Source organism: Symphalangus syndactylus, chromosome 11 (genome assembly GCF_028878055.3).
Source record: "Symphalangus syndactylus isolate Jambi chromosome 11, NHGRI_mSymSyn1-v2.1_pri, whole genome shotgun sequence".
Taxonomy (NCBI): domain Eukaryota; kingdom Metazoa; phylum Chordata; class Mammalia; order Primates; family Hylobatidae; genus Symphalangus; species Symphalangus syndactylus.
The window spans coordinates 47461632-47478060 of record NC_072433.2 but is presented as its reverse complement, the minus strand read 5'-3'; the positions used below and the strand labels follow the sequence as shown (position 1 = coordinate 47478060).

General features: G+C 47.8%; 1 protein-coding gene across 1 annotated transcript in view; it reads left to right on the top strand.

The window, feature by feature from the left end:
- The window catches only part of LOC129492798 (ATP-binding cassette sub-family C member 11-like), a 78195-nt gene extending 62997 nt beyond the window's left edge, over positions 1-15198 (top strand). The window contains 7 exon segments of the mRNA XM_055298102.2: positions 3458-3547; positions 5029-5218; positions 6755-6914; positions 11285-11363; positions 12027-12140; positions 14557-14721; positions 14851-15198. Of these exon segments, the coding sequence (XP_055154077.1) occupies positions 3458-3547; positions 5029-5218; positions 6755-6914; positions 11285-11363; positions 12027-12140; positions 14557-14721; positions 14851-14943 (891 nt within the window). The 3' untranslated portion in view covers positions 14944-15198.
- Positions 15199-16429: the final 1231 nt, after the last annotated feature.

The following is a 16429-nucleotide window of genomic DNA, read 5'->3' as shown; positions in this document are numbered from 1 at the left end:
TGCTGAGCTGTTATTTTGGGCATGCAAAGGGGCTCCATCTCGTTCCTCGTTGAGCCCCCTGAAGCAGGCACGTACATGCACTGGGAGTGCAATAACAGCTGGGCTGACTGGGAGCTTCCACCGAGCTGGTGCAATGCCAGGCACTGGCCGTGCTCTCTTCCGGGCATTCAGTGCTCACCACACTGCATGAGATGAGCAAAGTGGTTAAGAACATGTGGTTTGGGGCAGGGCACGGTGGCTCACGCCTGTAATCCCAGCACTTTGAGAGTCCAAGGTGGGTGGATCACGAGGTCAGGAGATCGAGACTATCCTGGCTAACATGGTGAAATCCAATCTCTACTAAAAAAATACAAAAAAGTTAGCCTGGCGTGGTGGCAGGCGCCTATAGTCCCAGCTACTCAGGAGGCTGAGGCAGGAGAATGGCGTGAACTTGGGAGGCGGAACTTGCAGTGAGGCAAGAGCGCACCACTGCACTCCAGCCTGGGCGACAGAGCGAGACTCCATCTCAAAAAAATAAAAAAAAGAAAAGAAAAAGAACATGTGGTTTGGAATACCCAGGTTCAAAGAGGCTCTGCCCATTATTAGCTGTGTGGCTTTGGGTAAATTGGTTAACCTCTGGGATTCCTCATCTGTAAAAGGGAGATAAAAGTTTCAAAATCATAGACTTGTGAGGATTATGTGTAAATGTGAGACTTAATGTTTGTAAAAACCTAGAGTAGTGCCTGGCCTGGAATAAATGCTCAATGAATATTAGCTATTATTGTTCCTGTCTTACAAATAGACAACATAGGGCTTAGAGCGTTTAAGTAACTTGGCTATGTTCTCATAGCCAATAAGAGACAGGTGTGCGCACAGGCTCACATTCTCTCTCTCTCTCTCTGATACACACACATGCACCAGTGCAGAGTGACCCCCAAACCTCTGGCACTCTCAGGGAGAGGCGCCACACCAGTGTCTTAGGGGATTCAGAATCACTAAGGCCCAGAAATCCCTCCTGCTGCTGCTTCAGGACATAGATCAGGAGGGCAGTGCTCAGGGCAAAGGTTGCCCAGTGCTGGTGCTGCCCTAAGCTCAGCCCTTGTAGGGAGCGAGGCAGAGGCTCGTCTCTCCCAGGGTGCACCGTTCACCGCAGGTGGTTGCTCGAAGGTTGTTGCACCACAGGAGACTCTGATGGGAAACCCTGCCTGGGGGACTGACTGCTTCAAAATGGCCCTTGTGGGTCTTTTCTTCTTTTCAAGGTCTGCTGTACTATTTAAGCATCTTATCTTCATCCTGGTAATAACTTCTCAGTTCCCAGTCCTTCAGTACTTTCCAAGTCACCTTCCACACTCTCACCAGAGTAATCTTTAATTATAGTTTTCATCATGTCACTGCCTTGTTCAGAAGCCTTCAAAAACTCTGTCTCCTGTCTACCAAACCTCAGCTATGGGGTCCTGACCTCAGTGTGCTCCCTCTTCTCCAGTCAAGCCAGAACCTCACTGACTTCTGCATGTGCTTTTGAGAAAATTGCATTCGAGCGTTGGGAGGCAGGAATCACACATCATATTGCTTTGCAGCCCCAAGAGGCTTCTCAGTAAATGCCAGAGATGCATCTGGCTGCGAGGCAAAGAACCAACTCAAAATGGCCTCGACCATCTGGGAACTTATTCTCTCATGTAACCAGAAGGCTGGGGTAGGCCTGTGCTCAGTTGGCTCATTTAGTGGCCTAGCATGAACCTTGATCATTCTACCTTTCTGTGCTGGCATCCACAGCCTGGCTTTGTCTGCAAGTCTGTCTGTATTCATGGTCGCAAAATGGCTGCTGCAGCCCCAAGTGACACATCCCCCCACAATAACAGTCAAAGGCTGGAGAGGAGATAACTTTTTCCATGTGTTCCTTTTTAAAAGCAAAGAGAAGTTTTCAAGAATACACCCATCTGATGCCTTCTCATCCTTCAACGGCCAGAATGGCATCATGAGCCCACACCTAAACCAATCTCTGGCAAGAGGAGTAGAATTAATGTGGTTGGTTTGGATTAACCAAGCTTCCCTGAAGCATAAGACCACCAGACACCCAAACATGATGCTGGCAAGGCAGCCCGCAGGGTGTGATACACTGAGGGATGGGAGGAAAAGTGGTCTTCCAACCCACCCCTGGCCTCCTTTCCAGACTAAGCACCATTTCATCATGGTGCCCACCTTCTCTGACTTACAGAGGGCTTCCCCTCCTTCCTACAGCCTTTTGTTTCAGCCATAGCCAAATGGCTTGTGGGTGCCTGGATGTATTCTGCGAATTTGCTGCTTTCGGGCTTATATAGGCTGTTCTGTTTGGAACACAATTCTCCACCCATCTTTAGTCCGCTGCATCTTACTTCACCTTAAAAATGTCCCTCTAGGACTGACTCTTCCTGGAATCCTTCCCTGTGCCCTCATCCAGTGCCCCTCCTGTGCATCCCAGTGGCACTCCAGGGCTTCTCTGTTGTGGAGTGCGCCCCTCTGCACTTTATTCTTTGTTGCCTTGTCTGTCTTTCCATCCAGCTGGGAGCTCCTCGCGGGAAGGCCTACATCTGCTGCACTTTGGGACTTGGAGCCTGGTCCAGCACCTGGCACAGAACCATCCACCAGAGTTTGTTGAATGAATGTATGATTAATGTGTTACCCAGCACCCCCTGCACATCCTGTTTGCCCATTTCTTGGGCCAGGGTAATGGAGGTTATAGACCAGGGCCCCAACCCCAGCTCTGCCTCCAGCTTCCAGATGTTTCTGTGGATGTAATTTCTTCTTTTGGAGCCTCAGTTTCCTTATCTTTGGTGCCCCCAATTCCCAAAAGTCCCTAACTCCTCTAGCCTGGGTTTCCCTGAGGGCAGGACCTGAGACAGGAACTTGGGTGCAGGCAGCTTATTTGGGAGGTGCTCCCAGGAACTAGGATTGAGGGAGCAGAAAAGTGAGACGGGGAAGGAGGAAGTCATCATGGGAGTGTGACATTGGGGTCCCTGTTCTATGTCACTAGGGCTCAACTGTCCTGGGATCTCCTGAGAAGCATATGGGGTATTTCCAGGACCATGCCCTCAAAGGCTGGGAGATGGGAGCATTTATCTCTGCTAGCTCTTATTCCCCATCAGTCAAAGTTCATTCTCAGTAACCTTAAGTCTCCTGGATTTCTGGGATGTCCTCATGTACAGGCTAGGTGGTTGCTGTGATGTGGGCAGAGGTCTTGAGCAGAAAGACATACAGAGGGCACTCGAGGTGGAACACTGTCTGGGGAGGTTCTCCCCCAGAATTGCCCATCGCAGCTGCAGCTAAACTCAGAAATGGGCTGAGGGGGCACCAGGGGCCTCTGCTCCATTCTTGCTAGGAAAATTATCTTAGTTTCAGGGGCCACTCAGCGGCAATGGCAATCAGTGGTTATCAGGAGCGTTGAAGAGCCTGAGCACACCCCAGCAGCCTCTTGACCCCCGACACTTCTCCTTCCTTCCAGCTGGTGTCCAGCTTCCAGGCCACTGCCCGGATTGGCTTGGAGACAGAGGCACACTTCACGGCTGCAGAGAGGATACTGCAGTACATGAAGGTGGGGTGCAGGTCTGGGTCTAGTGTGGGGAGCTATGCAAGTTGGGGCATGACTTCTGTGACCTCTACAAGCCCCACCGGCCTCAGAGCCCTGAGACCATCCCAGGAAACACCAGGCTCCTGGCCTTTCCTCCCCATCTTCCCCAGACTTTTGTTGACCCTCTCGCTGAAGCTCTTCCACACCTGTCTGCTCACTTTGACCACATCCCTCACAGCATTCCTAGGTGGAAGAGGAGATCATCTTCTCCTCTTGGAAATGAGAGGTTTGCCTGGTGCAATAATAATGATGACAATAATCTTTGTTCCTATTATTGCTTGCATTTATGTCATGACGGCTAAGAGCACAGATTCTGTAGCCAGATTTCCTGGGTTCAAGTCTAAGCTTTACCATTTGAATCATTGGAATAACCTGGACAACTTATTCAAACTCTGTTTTCCCCATCTCTGAAATGAGAAAGATGATAGCATCGCTTTGCCAGATTATCACAAAGTTGAAATGATGTAACACGTAAAGCACCTAGCACACTGCCTGACCCATAGTGAGGCTCCATCATGTTCTTTATTATTGTGACTGAGACCTTTCTATGGGCCAGGCATGGTGCTAAGCCCTTTATCTAGACTATCTCATGGGATCAGGGAACAATTTTATTATGTTGATTGAATGATTATCCACATTTTTCAGACAAGGAAACCGAGGTTGGGCCAGGCAGAATTTTTGCTTAAGATCACACAGGCTGGGGCTGGCAGAGCGCTCTGCAAACCAGGTCTCCTGCCCCCTTGCATGAATGGAATTTATGAATTGTAGGGCCCTGATTTCCTGCCCAGGGACGCTGCCGTGACACAGCACCAGCATGGGGAGTTGTGGCTTGGAGCCAGGTGGTCAGATCCAACTTCTTCTCCAGTGTTCTTTGCTCTCAACACACACAACTGCACTTGATGCAGAGTGGGCTCGGCGTTAGGCAGATCTGGGTTTGAGTTCCAACCTGAAACTGTGTGATCTTAAGTAAGTTATGGAACTTATCTTAAGTAAGTTGTTGATCCAGTTGTTGGATCCTCTATCTCCTCACCTGGGAAATGCCTCCAAAAAGGCCTGTCTCACAGGATGAGGATAGAGAGAGATTCAGTCTGCACAAGGGCTCTGAGCTATGAAACCCCCTGAAGGGGTGAGTCTCTGCTGCCTTTACTGTCATTATCTTGGATTCTATTTCTTTAAAGTCACACAGTAAATCAGGAACATTGCTCTATGTTAATAACAAGGGAATTAGCTATGCAGGTTTCTCAATCTTCTGGGGAAAATTTTGTGTGTTTTAGGCGATAGGGGCACAGGGGATGTTCCTCTGATTACACAGCAGGGGGCTTGACCTTGGCACAGGGCAGGCTGGGGTGGGTCACACCCCCTACAGTGAGAGGCTGGCAGGCCCACAGTGGGTGGGCCGAGATGGATGATAACTATTGATTTCTTTTTCTTTCTTCAAAAACAAGATGTGTGTCTCAGAAGCTCCTTTACACATGGAAGGCACAAATTGTCCCCAGGGGTGGCCACAGCATGGGGAAATCACATTTCAGGATTATCACATGAAATACAGAGACAACACACCCACCGTGCTTCACAGCATCAACCTGACCATCCGCAGTCACGAAGTGGTGGGCATCGTGGGAAGGATGGGCTCTGGTGAGCTGAGCTTCCTGGGGGATCATCCCCGGCTCCTCCTTTGCCCTTTGGGCACTAGACCTATTTGGGGGCATGTATTTGTTCAGTCATCCCCCATATATGTATTAGGTCCTCACGCTGTGCTGGGCCCTGTGCTAGACAAACACTGGTGAGCAAAACCCAAGGTCCCTGTGATCATGGGATTCCAGTGGAGGAGAGAGATGTTAAATAGACCAGCAAATAAAGACGGAAATATGACAGCTGCAGGCTGTGGTGGCTGCCAGGGAGGAAATAAACAGGGCGGTGTTATGCAGAATAATGGGGCTAATGGTACCGGGCTGTGGATACCTGGGTTCTGAGCCCAGTGCTTAAGCTGAGGCGTGTAGGGTCCGGGCAGGAGCACTTTTGGAGGGGCAGTGCAGGGCACTGCCAGGATGAAGAGCAGGATAGGAGTCACATCCAGACTCCCCTTTTCCTCCCTCCCCACCCGCTTCCTGGACTGCTCTCACCAGCCTCTGCCTCCTCCTCTTTCCTCTCCCAGTTTCCTTTCTCCTCCTCAGTTTCTCTCCCTGTCTTCCTCTCCTGTCACTTCTGGGAGATCTGGCCCAAGTCCCCCTCCCTCTGCCTCTTTGCATTGTTCAAAAACTACTGTAAGACTTGGTTCTTGTCCCCAGTCCCCCACTTCAGGACACCCCAGAGCTGCCTCCTCCAGGCAGCCCCATGGATGCTGAGAGCCTTCCTGGTCTCTGTCTCCTCAGCACTCCCGCACTGCAGGGTGAAGAGCTTCCACATATGTTCTTCTGGGTGTTCTTCTCTTGCTGTTTTCCACCTGCCGATTGGTGGAAACCCTGAGAGGGCCGGGGTCTGGCAGAGAGAAGCTCTCAGTAGATTCTGACCCTACTGCCTATATTCTTTCAGTAGGTTTTTACCAAGCACCTACTATGTGCCTGGGAACCGAAAGGTAAGGAAGACACACAGCTTCTACCCTCATAGAGCTTAACTTTGAGAACAGGGTCGGAACTCCAATGCTTTGGAGCCTGGCAGGTGACATAGCTGAGTGCCATAGGTGGGTGTGATATACGGGGGCTGGGGAGGGCGGGTGGTGACTGGAGAATGCCACTGTGTCTCAACCAAGTGGCCGCGCTCAGCTCCAGCTGAGCTGTTGCCTGGGGGGGATATGGGTCCAGTGTTGCCAATTCTACTAAGTTTCAAGAGAAACATGCAATTTGAACTTTTATATCTGGGATTTTTAAAAATGCTGGCAAGGAATTAAAAAATAACCCTAACATTGTGTGTATGAAACAAAATATGTCTGTGGGCTGGCTTTGATCCAGGGGGCCCCACGTGTGCCCTCTGATCTAGGCTGTAACAAGCTGCTCATGGCATTAGGTACCACCTGGAGCAGAGACGCCAGCCCTCTCCCACCCCTTCAGGGCTCACAATGATGAAGAATGGGCCACGGAGGGCAGCGGGTCAGGTGCGATCGCCAGGTGTGACCTGTGCTTCCGCTAGTGCAGATGCAGGAAACTGAGGCCCCATTCGTTTCTTGCCCCACAGGGAAGTCCTCCTTGGGCATGGCTCTCTTCCGCCTGGTGGAGCCCATGGCAGGCCGGATTCTCATTGACGGCGTGGACATTTGCAGCATCGGCCTGGAGGACTTGTGGTCCAAGCTCTCAGTGATCCCTCAAGATCCAGTGCTGCTCTCAGGAACCGTCAGGTGAGTGCTGGGCCAGCAGGCAGCCTGTAGGAGGTGGGTCACAGGACCAGGATTCCAGCACCAGGCTGCCTATAGTGAGCTGGTGACCAGTGCCCCGATTTCCAGGCCTCCTTGGCCTGCTGGGCCACTCATGCCTACCTGGCTTACCTCACTGAAGTACTGTTGAGGGTTAAATGAGGCCTCAATATATATAAGAGCACTTTGTAAACCATGATGTTATACACAAAAACAAAACCTATTTTTATTTTTTAGAAACTGGATGGCATGGTGGTGCACAGCTGTAGTCCCAGCTATTCGGGAGGCTGAGGCAGGAGGATCACTTGAGCCCAGGAGCTCAGGGCTGTAGTACACTATGACTGTGCCTGTGAATAGCCACTGTGCTCCAACCTGGGCAACACAGCAAGACCCTGACTCTATTAAAAAACAAACAAACAAGCAAACAAACAAAAAACAGAAACAAAACACTGATGAGATTGGTCAGATTTCACTACACCATTAAGCATTTGCACTCAGGCTACCATATTCTTTCTTGTCCAGATGTGGCTTATTCTCTCTGTGCACTGGGCAAAGCCCCTGGGGACGTTTTTAGGAAGTGCTTCTTCAGTGGTACACATTCTGGACAGGGGTGACGTGAGAAAAATCCAGGCAGCCCAGTCAGCGAAGCAGACAGAACCAGATGTTCCAGCCTCTTCACTACACTTTCTGTGTCCTCAGAAGTCAACTCAGGGACGAAGCTTTATCCAGATTAGGCTCCTGCTGACCATGCACTTTATCTGGGAGGAAACATAAAGGCATGGGGACTGAGGAAGACGGATGCACTAAAAAGCAGGCTAGGTCCCCCATGTTTTGTGATATTTAAGGAGAATTCTTAGAGCCAGGAGGATAAACTGAGCCCCAGAGCTTCATTCATTCATTCCTTCATTCATCCTCCCACTCATTTAACTTGCCTTTTCTGAGCTTCTGCCTGGTCCGGACACTGTGCTAGGGACTGGAGCCAGTTTAATGAATGTACATTTCCCCTGCTCCCCCAGTAGGAGCTCACAATGTGGGTAGGGAAGATGGTTTTGTACAGGGGTAAGACCCAATAAATCACAGTATGAAGGGGTAATTGCTAGATCAGAGATATGTACAAAATGCTAAGGAGCTACGACTGGGATGAGTCACTGCCTGAGTGAATCCAGAAAGGCTTCCCAGAGGAGGGGACATTTGATCAGGGTCTTGAAAGCTGAGTAGGAGCTTGCCAGGCAGAAATAGGAGAGAAACTCTTTTCAAGGAGAGGGAACAATATGTGCACAGACACAGGGTTTCAAAATGACTGGGTCATGAGGCGGGGCATGGTAGTTCATGCCTACAATCCCAGCACTTTGGGAGGCCAAGGCAGGGAGATCACTTGAGGCCAGGAGTTTGAGACCAGCCTGGCCAACATGACAAAACCCTGTCTCTAATAAAAATACAAAAATTAGCCAGATGTGGTGGTGCATGTCTGTAATCCCAGCTACTCGGGAGGCTGAGGCACGAGAATTGCATGAGCCCGGGAGGTGGAGGTTGCAGTGAGCTGAGATCGCACTACTGCACTCCAGCCTGGGCGACTGAAGGAAACTCTGTCTCAAAACCTTCCCTGCCCCCACAAAAAAACCAAAAAAATGGTTGTATTAGGGGAATTATAAGACATTTAGTGATAGATTTCTATGTTACAGTAGAATGTGTTCAAATCTCCTGTGCGTTGGTATGAAGAGTAGTAAAAATATGAACTTAACATTTATTGAGCATTTATATGTGCCAACTGAATGCCTTAGTATACTGTCTCATTTAACTCTCTCAGCAACCCTGTGAGGCCCTTTCATTATCCCCATTTTACAGATGAAGGCACGGAGCTTAGAGAGGAAGGGGACTTGTTTAAGGACACACAAAGAAATGGTGAAGATGAGATATAACCCTAGGTGTTCTAAACCCATAATTTGTGATATTTCCCCCATCTCTTGCTGCAGAAAGAAATGTAGACTTGAAATCCTACCTTAGAACTTAAGGCTTGACCTTAAGCGTCTCTCTGAATGTCTTTGATGCCAGCCTGGCTCTCATACTGGCTTGTGGTGTGACCTTGAACAAGCCATTTAAAACTGATAAGAAAGGAGTATATCCATCTCATGGAGGAGAAAATGTCAAATAACCCACCTATGAAAGTGCTTTGGAGATATCAAATGTCATGCAAATAAGACCTGCCTCTTCTTTAGTACACATTAGCCCTACACACAAGATATGCGTGGCTGGCACAACTGGGGAAGGATAAAGCAGAGGTTGACAGGTTTCACTCAGGGCTACGTGGCTGCATAGCAGGGAAGTGTCTGTAGTGCTGCCTGTTCCAGATGCAAGTGTAAAGCTTGCTGGGTGTAAAGTCCAGATAGATTCCCTCTCTCATGTCAGTTATCTGGATGTTAGGATTCTTTTCACTGCAAGAAACAGAAAGTCCAGACCCCCCACAATGAGCTACCACTTCACACCTACTAGAATGGCTATAACAATAATAAAAGGTAAATAGCAAGTATTATTAACAAGGATGTGAAAAAATTGAAACTCTCATGCATTGCCAGTGGGGATGTAAAATTGTGCAGAGACCATGGAAAACAATTTGGCAGTTCCTCAAAAAGGTAAACAAAAATTAGCTGGGCATGGTGGTCTGTGCTTGCAATTCCAGCTACTCAGGAGACTGAGGTGGGAAGCTTGCTTGAGCCCAAGAGGTCAACGCTGTAGTGAGCTGTGTTTGCACCACTGCACTCCAGCCTCGTCAACAGAGTGAGACCTTGTCTTAAAAAAAAAAAAAAAAAAAAAAGTTAAACATAGAATTACCATGTAATCCAGGAATTTCACTTCTAGTTATATATCCCAAAGTGTTGAAAGCAGAGACTTCAACCCATATGTGTACACTAGTGTTTAGAGCAGCCCTACTCACAGTAACCAAAAGGTGGAAACAAGTCATATGTCTATAAACAGATGAATGGAGAAACAAAATGTGATATATACGTACAATGGATTATTATGCAGCTCTAAAAAGGAGGGAAATGATACATGCCACAATATGGATGGACACGAAGTGAAAGATGCCAGACAGAAGGACACATACTACATGATTCCACTTATATGAGGCAGCTGGAATAGGCAAATCCATATCGATGGAAAGTAGAATAGAAGTTACCAGGGGCTGGTGGGGAGGGGAAAGAAGAGACTGTTTAATGGGTATAGAGTTTTTGTTGGGGATAATGAAAAAGTTTTGTTTTGTTTTGTTCTGTTCTGAGACCGAGTCTCACTCTGTCACCCAGGCTAGAGTGCAGTGACACCATCTCAGCTCACTGCAACCTCCACCTCCTGGGTTTAAGTGATTCTTCTGTCTCAGCTTCCTGAGTAACTGGGAGTACAGGCTTGCATCACTGTGCCTGGCTAATTTTTGTATTTTTAGTGGAGTGGGGTTTCACCATATTGGCCAGGCTGGTCTCAAACTCCTGACCTCAAGTGTTCCACCCACCTCAGCCTCCCAAAGTGCTGGGATTACACGTGAAGCACCGTGCCCAGCAGGATGATGGAAAAGGTTTTGATATAAATTACATCATATTTTTGATATAAATAGTGGTAATGGATATAATTATATATTTGTGGTAATGGATATAATTATATTTTTGATATAAATAGTGGTAATGGTTACATGACATTATTAATGTATTTAATGCTCCTGAATTGTACACTTTTAAGTGGTTAAAATAATAAATATTATGTACTTTCTATCACACAATAAAACAAAACCCAAATGGCTTAAGGAAAAGCGGCCTCTAATGACTCATGCATGATAATGGGGAGGCCAAGGCTGAGTTCCAGGGCCCAGTTTTCCCCTAGCATTGCCTTGCTTCATTCTGAACTCCACATGAGGGCCCTGGGGGGCTCCACGTGTCCCACTCCTGTGGGAGGATGGTTGCAGTCTCTCCGCATGTCTCTTCTCCCATGGTAGCCTGAAAAGTCCTGAGATACACTCTGATTGGTTACTTTCCCACCCCGAGCTAAGCACCATGGCCAGGGACCGCTGTATGTTGGTTGGCTTATCCTTGAGCCCTTTGCTCCATCTGGAGTGGATGGTGGAGCCCAGCCTGGAACACATGGGCTGGGGGACTGGGGAGCAGGTGGCCCCTAAACAAAACCTGGGGCTGCTGCCTGCAGAAGGAACAGGTGCTGGGAGGTGCAGGAAATCTCCGTTCGTGGTGGTTCCATGCATTTCCCTAAACCCCATAATCCAGTTCTAAACATTCTTGGTCATTCACTGGGCATATAAATGAGTGTTCAAAGGCTGGGTGATGTTGTTGAACACTTCTCTTTCTCTCATACGGCAGATTCAACCTAGATCCCTTTGACCGTCACACTGACCAGCAGATCTGGGATGCCTTGGAGAGGACATTCCTGACCAAGGCCGTAAGTAGGTCCAAGGCCCAAGTCTTGGTCTAAGTCTGCATCACCCATGGGGGCTGCTCCTTTGGGGCTCCCCTCATGTGGTGTTCCAGCTGCTGCTGCTTCGGGTCATGGATGCGTCATCTCATGGAGATGAGATGACTTGGCATTCCTAAGTCAAGGCTGATGGCACTCAGACACCAACTGTGTGCCAGACACTGTTCTAGGCTCAGGGGCACAGCAAAGACAAGGCAGATAAGGTTTTTGTCCTCCTGGTACATTCAATGGGAGATAAAGGCAACAAGTAAATGCAGGAGATACTTTCAGATACTGGTAAGGGCTGCATAGGTAGTCATGAGACCCACAGAAACTTCAGGGCAGGAGCAGCTCTTTTCCGTTGGGTGGCCAGGCAAGGTCTCTTTAACCAGGTGATAGCTGAGCTGAGACCAAGAACTGAGGGGCAGCCGGTGAAAGATCTTTTGAGAGGACATTCTGGGCACAGGAGCTAGCGTATGCAAAGGCCCAGAGATGAGAGTGAGCAAGGCGCCGTTAAGGAGCAAGAAGACAGAGGCTGGAGCATAGAGAGAGGAGGGCAGTGTTGCCAACACAGCGGGAGACCGACGAGGTCAGGTTGGGTCTCACCCCACAGTGGCTTGCATGTTATGTTCTCTTCTTCCCATATCACAGATCTCAAAGTTCCTCAAAAAGCTGCATACGGATGTGGTGGAAAATGGTGGAAACTTCTCTGTGGGGGAGAGGCAGCTGCTCTGCATTGCTCGGGCTGTGCTTCGCAACTCCAAGGTGAGGCCACCACTGCTGTGTGGCCGGGGGAGCCATAGACTACGCATGATGAGGGAAGCCACACCGGCTCCTTCTCCCTTCACTACTGTGGGACACTGGGCTCTGTGCTGTACGTTTTCTCAACAACAACAACAACAACAACAGAATCCAAAGGGCTTATTCATTTCTTTTTTGGTATTATTATACTTTAAGTTCTAGGGTACATGTGCACAACGTGCAGGTTTGTTACATATGTATACATGTGCCATGTTGGTTTGCTGCACCCGTTAACTCGTCATTTACATTAGGTATATCTCCTAATGCTTCCCCTCCCCCCTCCCCCCACCCCACCACAGGCCCCGGTGTGTGATGTTCCCCACCCTGTGTCCAAGTGTTCTCATTGTTCAGTTCCCACCTATGAGTGAGAACATGCGGTGTTTGGTTTTTTTTGTCCTTGCAATAGTTTGCTGAGAATGATGGTTTCCAGCTTCATCCATGTCCCTACAAAGGATATGAACTCATCCTTTTTTATGGCTGCATAGTATTCCATGGTGTATATATGCCACATTTTCGTAATTATTTCCACATACCTACAACCATCTGATCTTTGACAAACCTGACAAAAACAAGAAATGGGGAAAGGATTCCCTATTTAATAAATGGTGCTGGGAAAACTGGCTAGCCATATGTAGAAAGCTGAAACTGGATCCCTTCCCTACACCTTCTACAGCAATTAATTCAAGATGGGCTTAGTCATTTCACTGAGTGCCATTCCACATGCATTTGTGGTGTGGGTGAGGCATGGGAGATGAGATTCACAGCCTAGGCTGCCTGATAGCGGATTCCTTACACCTGAGCTGAAATGTCTCCAACTAGACCAAATGATGATTCTCTTTTCTCAGAAAAACACAACACATTAGACCCTCGTTGATTTTTAAATTGCCTACTATATACTGTTTTAAAAACTTGGATGCCGGACATCCCTTTTATCTTTATTAGAATTGGGAATTGGATGACAGATGCTGATCCGGGGCAAAATTGCATATTTTTTTTTAAATTTACTTTAAGTTCTGGGATACATGTGCAGAATGTGCAGGTTTGTTACATAGGTACACATGTGCCATGGTGGTTTGCTGCACCTATCAACCCATCATCTAGGTTTTAAGACCCACATACATTAGGCATTTGTCCTAATGCTCTCCCTTTCCTTGCCCCCCACCACCTGACAGGCCCTGGTGTGTGATGTTCCCCTCCCTGGGTCCATGTGTTCTCATTGTTCAACTCCCACTTGTGAATGAGAACATGCGGTGTTTGGTTTTCTGTTCCTCTGTTAGTTTGCTAAGAATGATGACTTCCAGCTTCATCCATGTCCCTGCAAAGGACATTAACTCATTCTTTTTTATGGCTGCAAAATTGCATATTTTTACAAATTTCGTGGAACAGGGCTTCCAGAGCTTTCTAGATATTTTGTCCATAATTTCAGGTGCTTGAGTATGTGAGATAGCCTGGGGCAAACCTTCTCCTACGTAGGCGAGGCAAGACACACGTGTACACACATACTTATGCATGCATATGTACACACCTCCTCCATACTCACACATGTATGCATGCTCACACACACATATCATGGTTAATTAATGATAAATGCAAAAACTGTTGGTGCAAACTGTCAGAGCTATGGGAAAAGAGCTCAGTGGGGCCCAAAGCCTGGGAAAATTTCAGAGGAGGTAGGACTTTCCCCCTCTTCTTTGGAGAGATGAACAACAAATTTGCAATGTGCACGTAGTACTTTCTTCACTTCACACTTCCTTATTTCAATTACATAGCCATTTGGTGCTGCAATGGCTTCCTCTGTATTACTTCCCAAATTTGAGTCATTACTTTATGATTTTTGTCATCTCTGGGTGCCACCTATCCTGTGATTTACTAATGATACTCCCTTTTCGAAAACAGCCTCAACCCAAGCAGTGCCATCTGTGAAATCACACTTTCAGTGCAAGTTAGTTTCCTCATGCATATCGTTAATGAAATAAATACAAAAATGTTACACTAAAAAGAGTGTTTATCCATATGCTGGAGAAATCATCTCATGTGCCTCCTGGGGTATGTGCCTGCCCCTTCTAGAGATCACTGCTCTACTTTAGGTAAATGGGAAAGTAGTTAATAAACCACGAAGTTGCCACTAGGCCATTTTCATTTCCAAGAACTTAATTCTCTGGCCACTAAAATGCAGTTAGCTCCTGGTTGAGACCTAATGTTCTCTTCATAAGGTAATGGATAATCAGCAATCAGAGCAGGCTTTGCACTCAGCACAATTCTCCCATTTCCCAGCTAAAGAAATGGAGACCTGGAGAGGAAGGGCCCTAGTGAATTAGTGGTAAACCCAGGTGTCCAGGGCCTGAAGTAGACGCCTTCACCCCTGTTTTGTATTCATCAGATCATCCTTATCGATGAAGCCACAGCCTCCATTGACACTGAGACAGACAGCCTGATCCAGCGCACAATCCATGAAGCCTTCCAGGACTGCACTGTGCTTGTCATTGCCCACCGTGTCACCACTGTGCTGAACTGTGACCGCATCTTGGTTATGGGCAATGGGAAGGTGAAGGCTGCGTCCTTGGGCTGGTGGGAGGATGAGGGCTCAGGCTGCTACCCCAGATGCCTTTGAGTCCTCCAAGGACACAAGCTCAGCTGTGCCCTGATCCTCCCCTCACCTTTCTCTACCCTCCAGGTGGTAGAGTTTGATCGGCCGGAGGTCCTGCGGAAGAAGCCTGGGTCATTGTTCGCAGCCCTCGTGGCCACAGCCACATCTTCACTGAGATAAGGAGATGTGAAGACTTCATGGAGGCTGGCGGCTGAGCTCAGAGGTTCACACAGGTGCAGCTTCGAGGCCCACAGTCTGCGACCTTCTTGTTTGGAGACAAGAACTTCTCCTGGAAGCAGGGGTAAATGTAGGGGGGGTAGGGATTGCTGGATGGAAACCCTGGAACAGGCTACTTGATGGCTCTCAAAACCTTAGAACCCCAGAACCATCTGAGACATGGGATTCGGTGATCGTGTGGTTCTCCTTTTAACTTATATGCTGAATAATTTTATAATAAGGTAAAAGCTTGTAGTTTTCTGATCTGTGTTAGAAGTATTGCAAATGCTGTACTGACTTTGTAAAATATAAAACTAAGGAAAACTCACTTTCTTTGTTCTGCTTCCTTTCTTTTCTTTTTTTTTTTTTAGACAAGGTCTTGCTCTGTTGCCCAGGCTGGAGTGCAGTGGCATAATCTCAGCTCACTGCAGCCTCTGCCTCCCAGGTTCAAGCAATTCTCCTGCCTCAGCCTCCTGAATAGCTAGGATTACAGGCATGTGCCACCATGACTGGCTAATTTTTGTATGTTTAGTAGAGGCGGGGTTTCACCATGTTGGCCAGGCTGGTCTTGAACTCCTGATCTCAAGTGATCCGCCTGCCTTGGCCTCCCAAAGTGCTGAGGTTATGGGCATGAACCACTGCACCCAGCCGTCTTCATTCTGCTTTTTACTTAGCTAGTACTTGCTCAGTTGCAAGGAACAGAGACTCCCTCAAACTAACTTTGGGAAAAAAAAAGAGTTTGTTGGCTTGTAACAGAAAGATACAGAAAAAGTTCGAGGTTGGGTGCTGGAATGAAAGGATGCCTGTTTTGAGGTCTCTGTTTCTCTTCTCCTAGCTCTGCTTTCCTTTGTTTGGCTTCACTTTCTAACTTCCTCTTGCCTCATGGTGGCAATATGGTTGCCTGCAGCTCCAGGTTCACATCCTACACACTCGGCACCCCCCAGGTCTTCTTGCCTCAATGATTCCAGGGTGAAATCTCACTGGGCCAGCTTGGGTCATGTGCTTGTTCCTGATCAATCATGTGCTAGGCTGTTGGCATACTGTGATTTACCAGGCCTGAGCCACATGCCCATACTTGGGTCTGGGGATGGAATTTGCTGCCCTGGATCATATAGACTGAGAATAGAAGAGGTTGTTTCACCAAAGTAAAATTGAGATGCTCTTACTACCTGAAGGAAGAATGGATATGGATGCTGGCCAGGCCCCAGATAGCAGCTGTCTACTATGATTGTTCACTGAAGAGCAGCATAACTTACAACGTATGACAACAGAAAATAAAATAATTTGTTTTCTCTCTTTCTTGTTCTCACGCCCCGACCCTCCACATGTGGTTATAGATAAATAGAAAAGGCAATCATTTTCAACTTACTTCTGGGGAGACCTTGTTGTTGGGGGAAATATGTTTCAAAGTACTTTCCTTTTTATTCCAGATTATGATGTCTGATTTTCA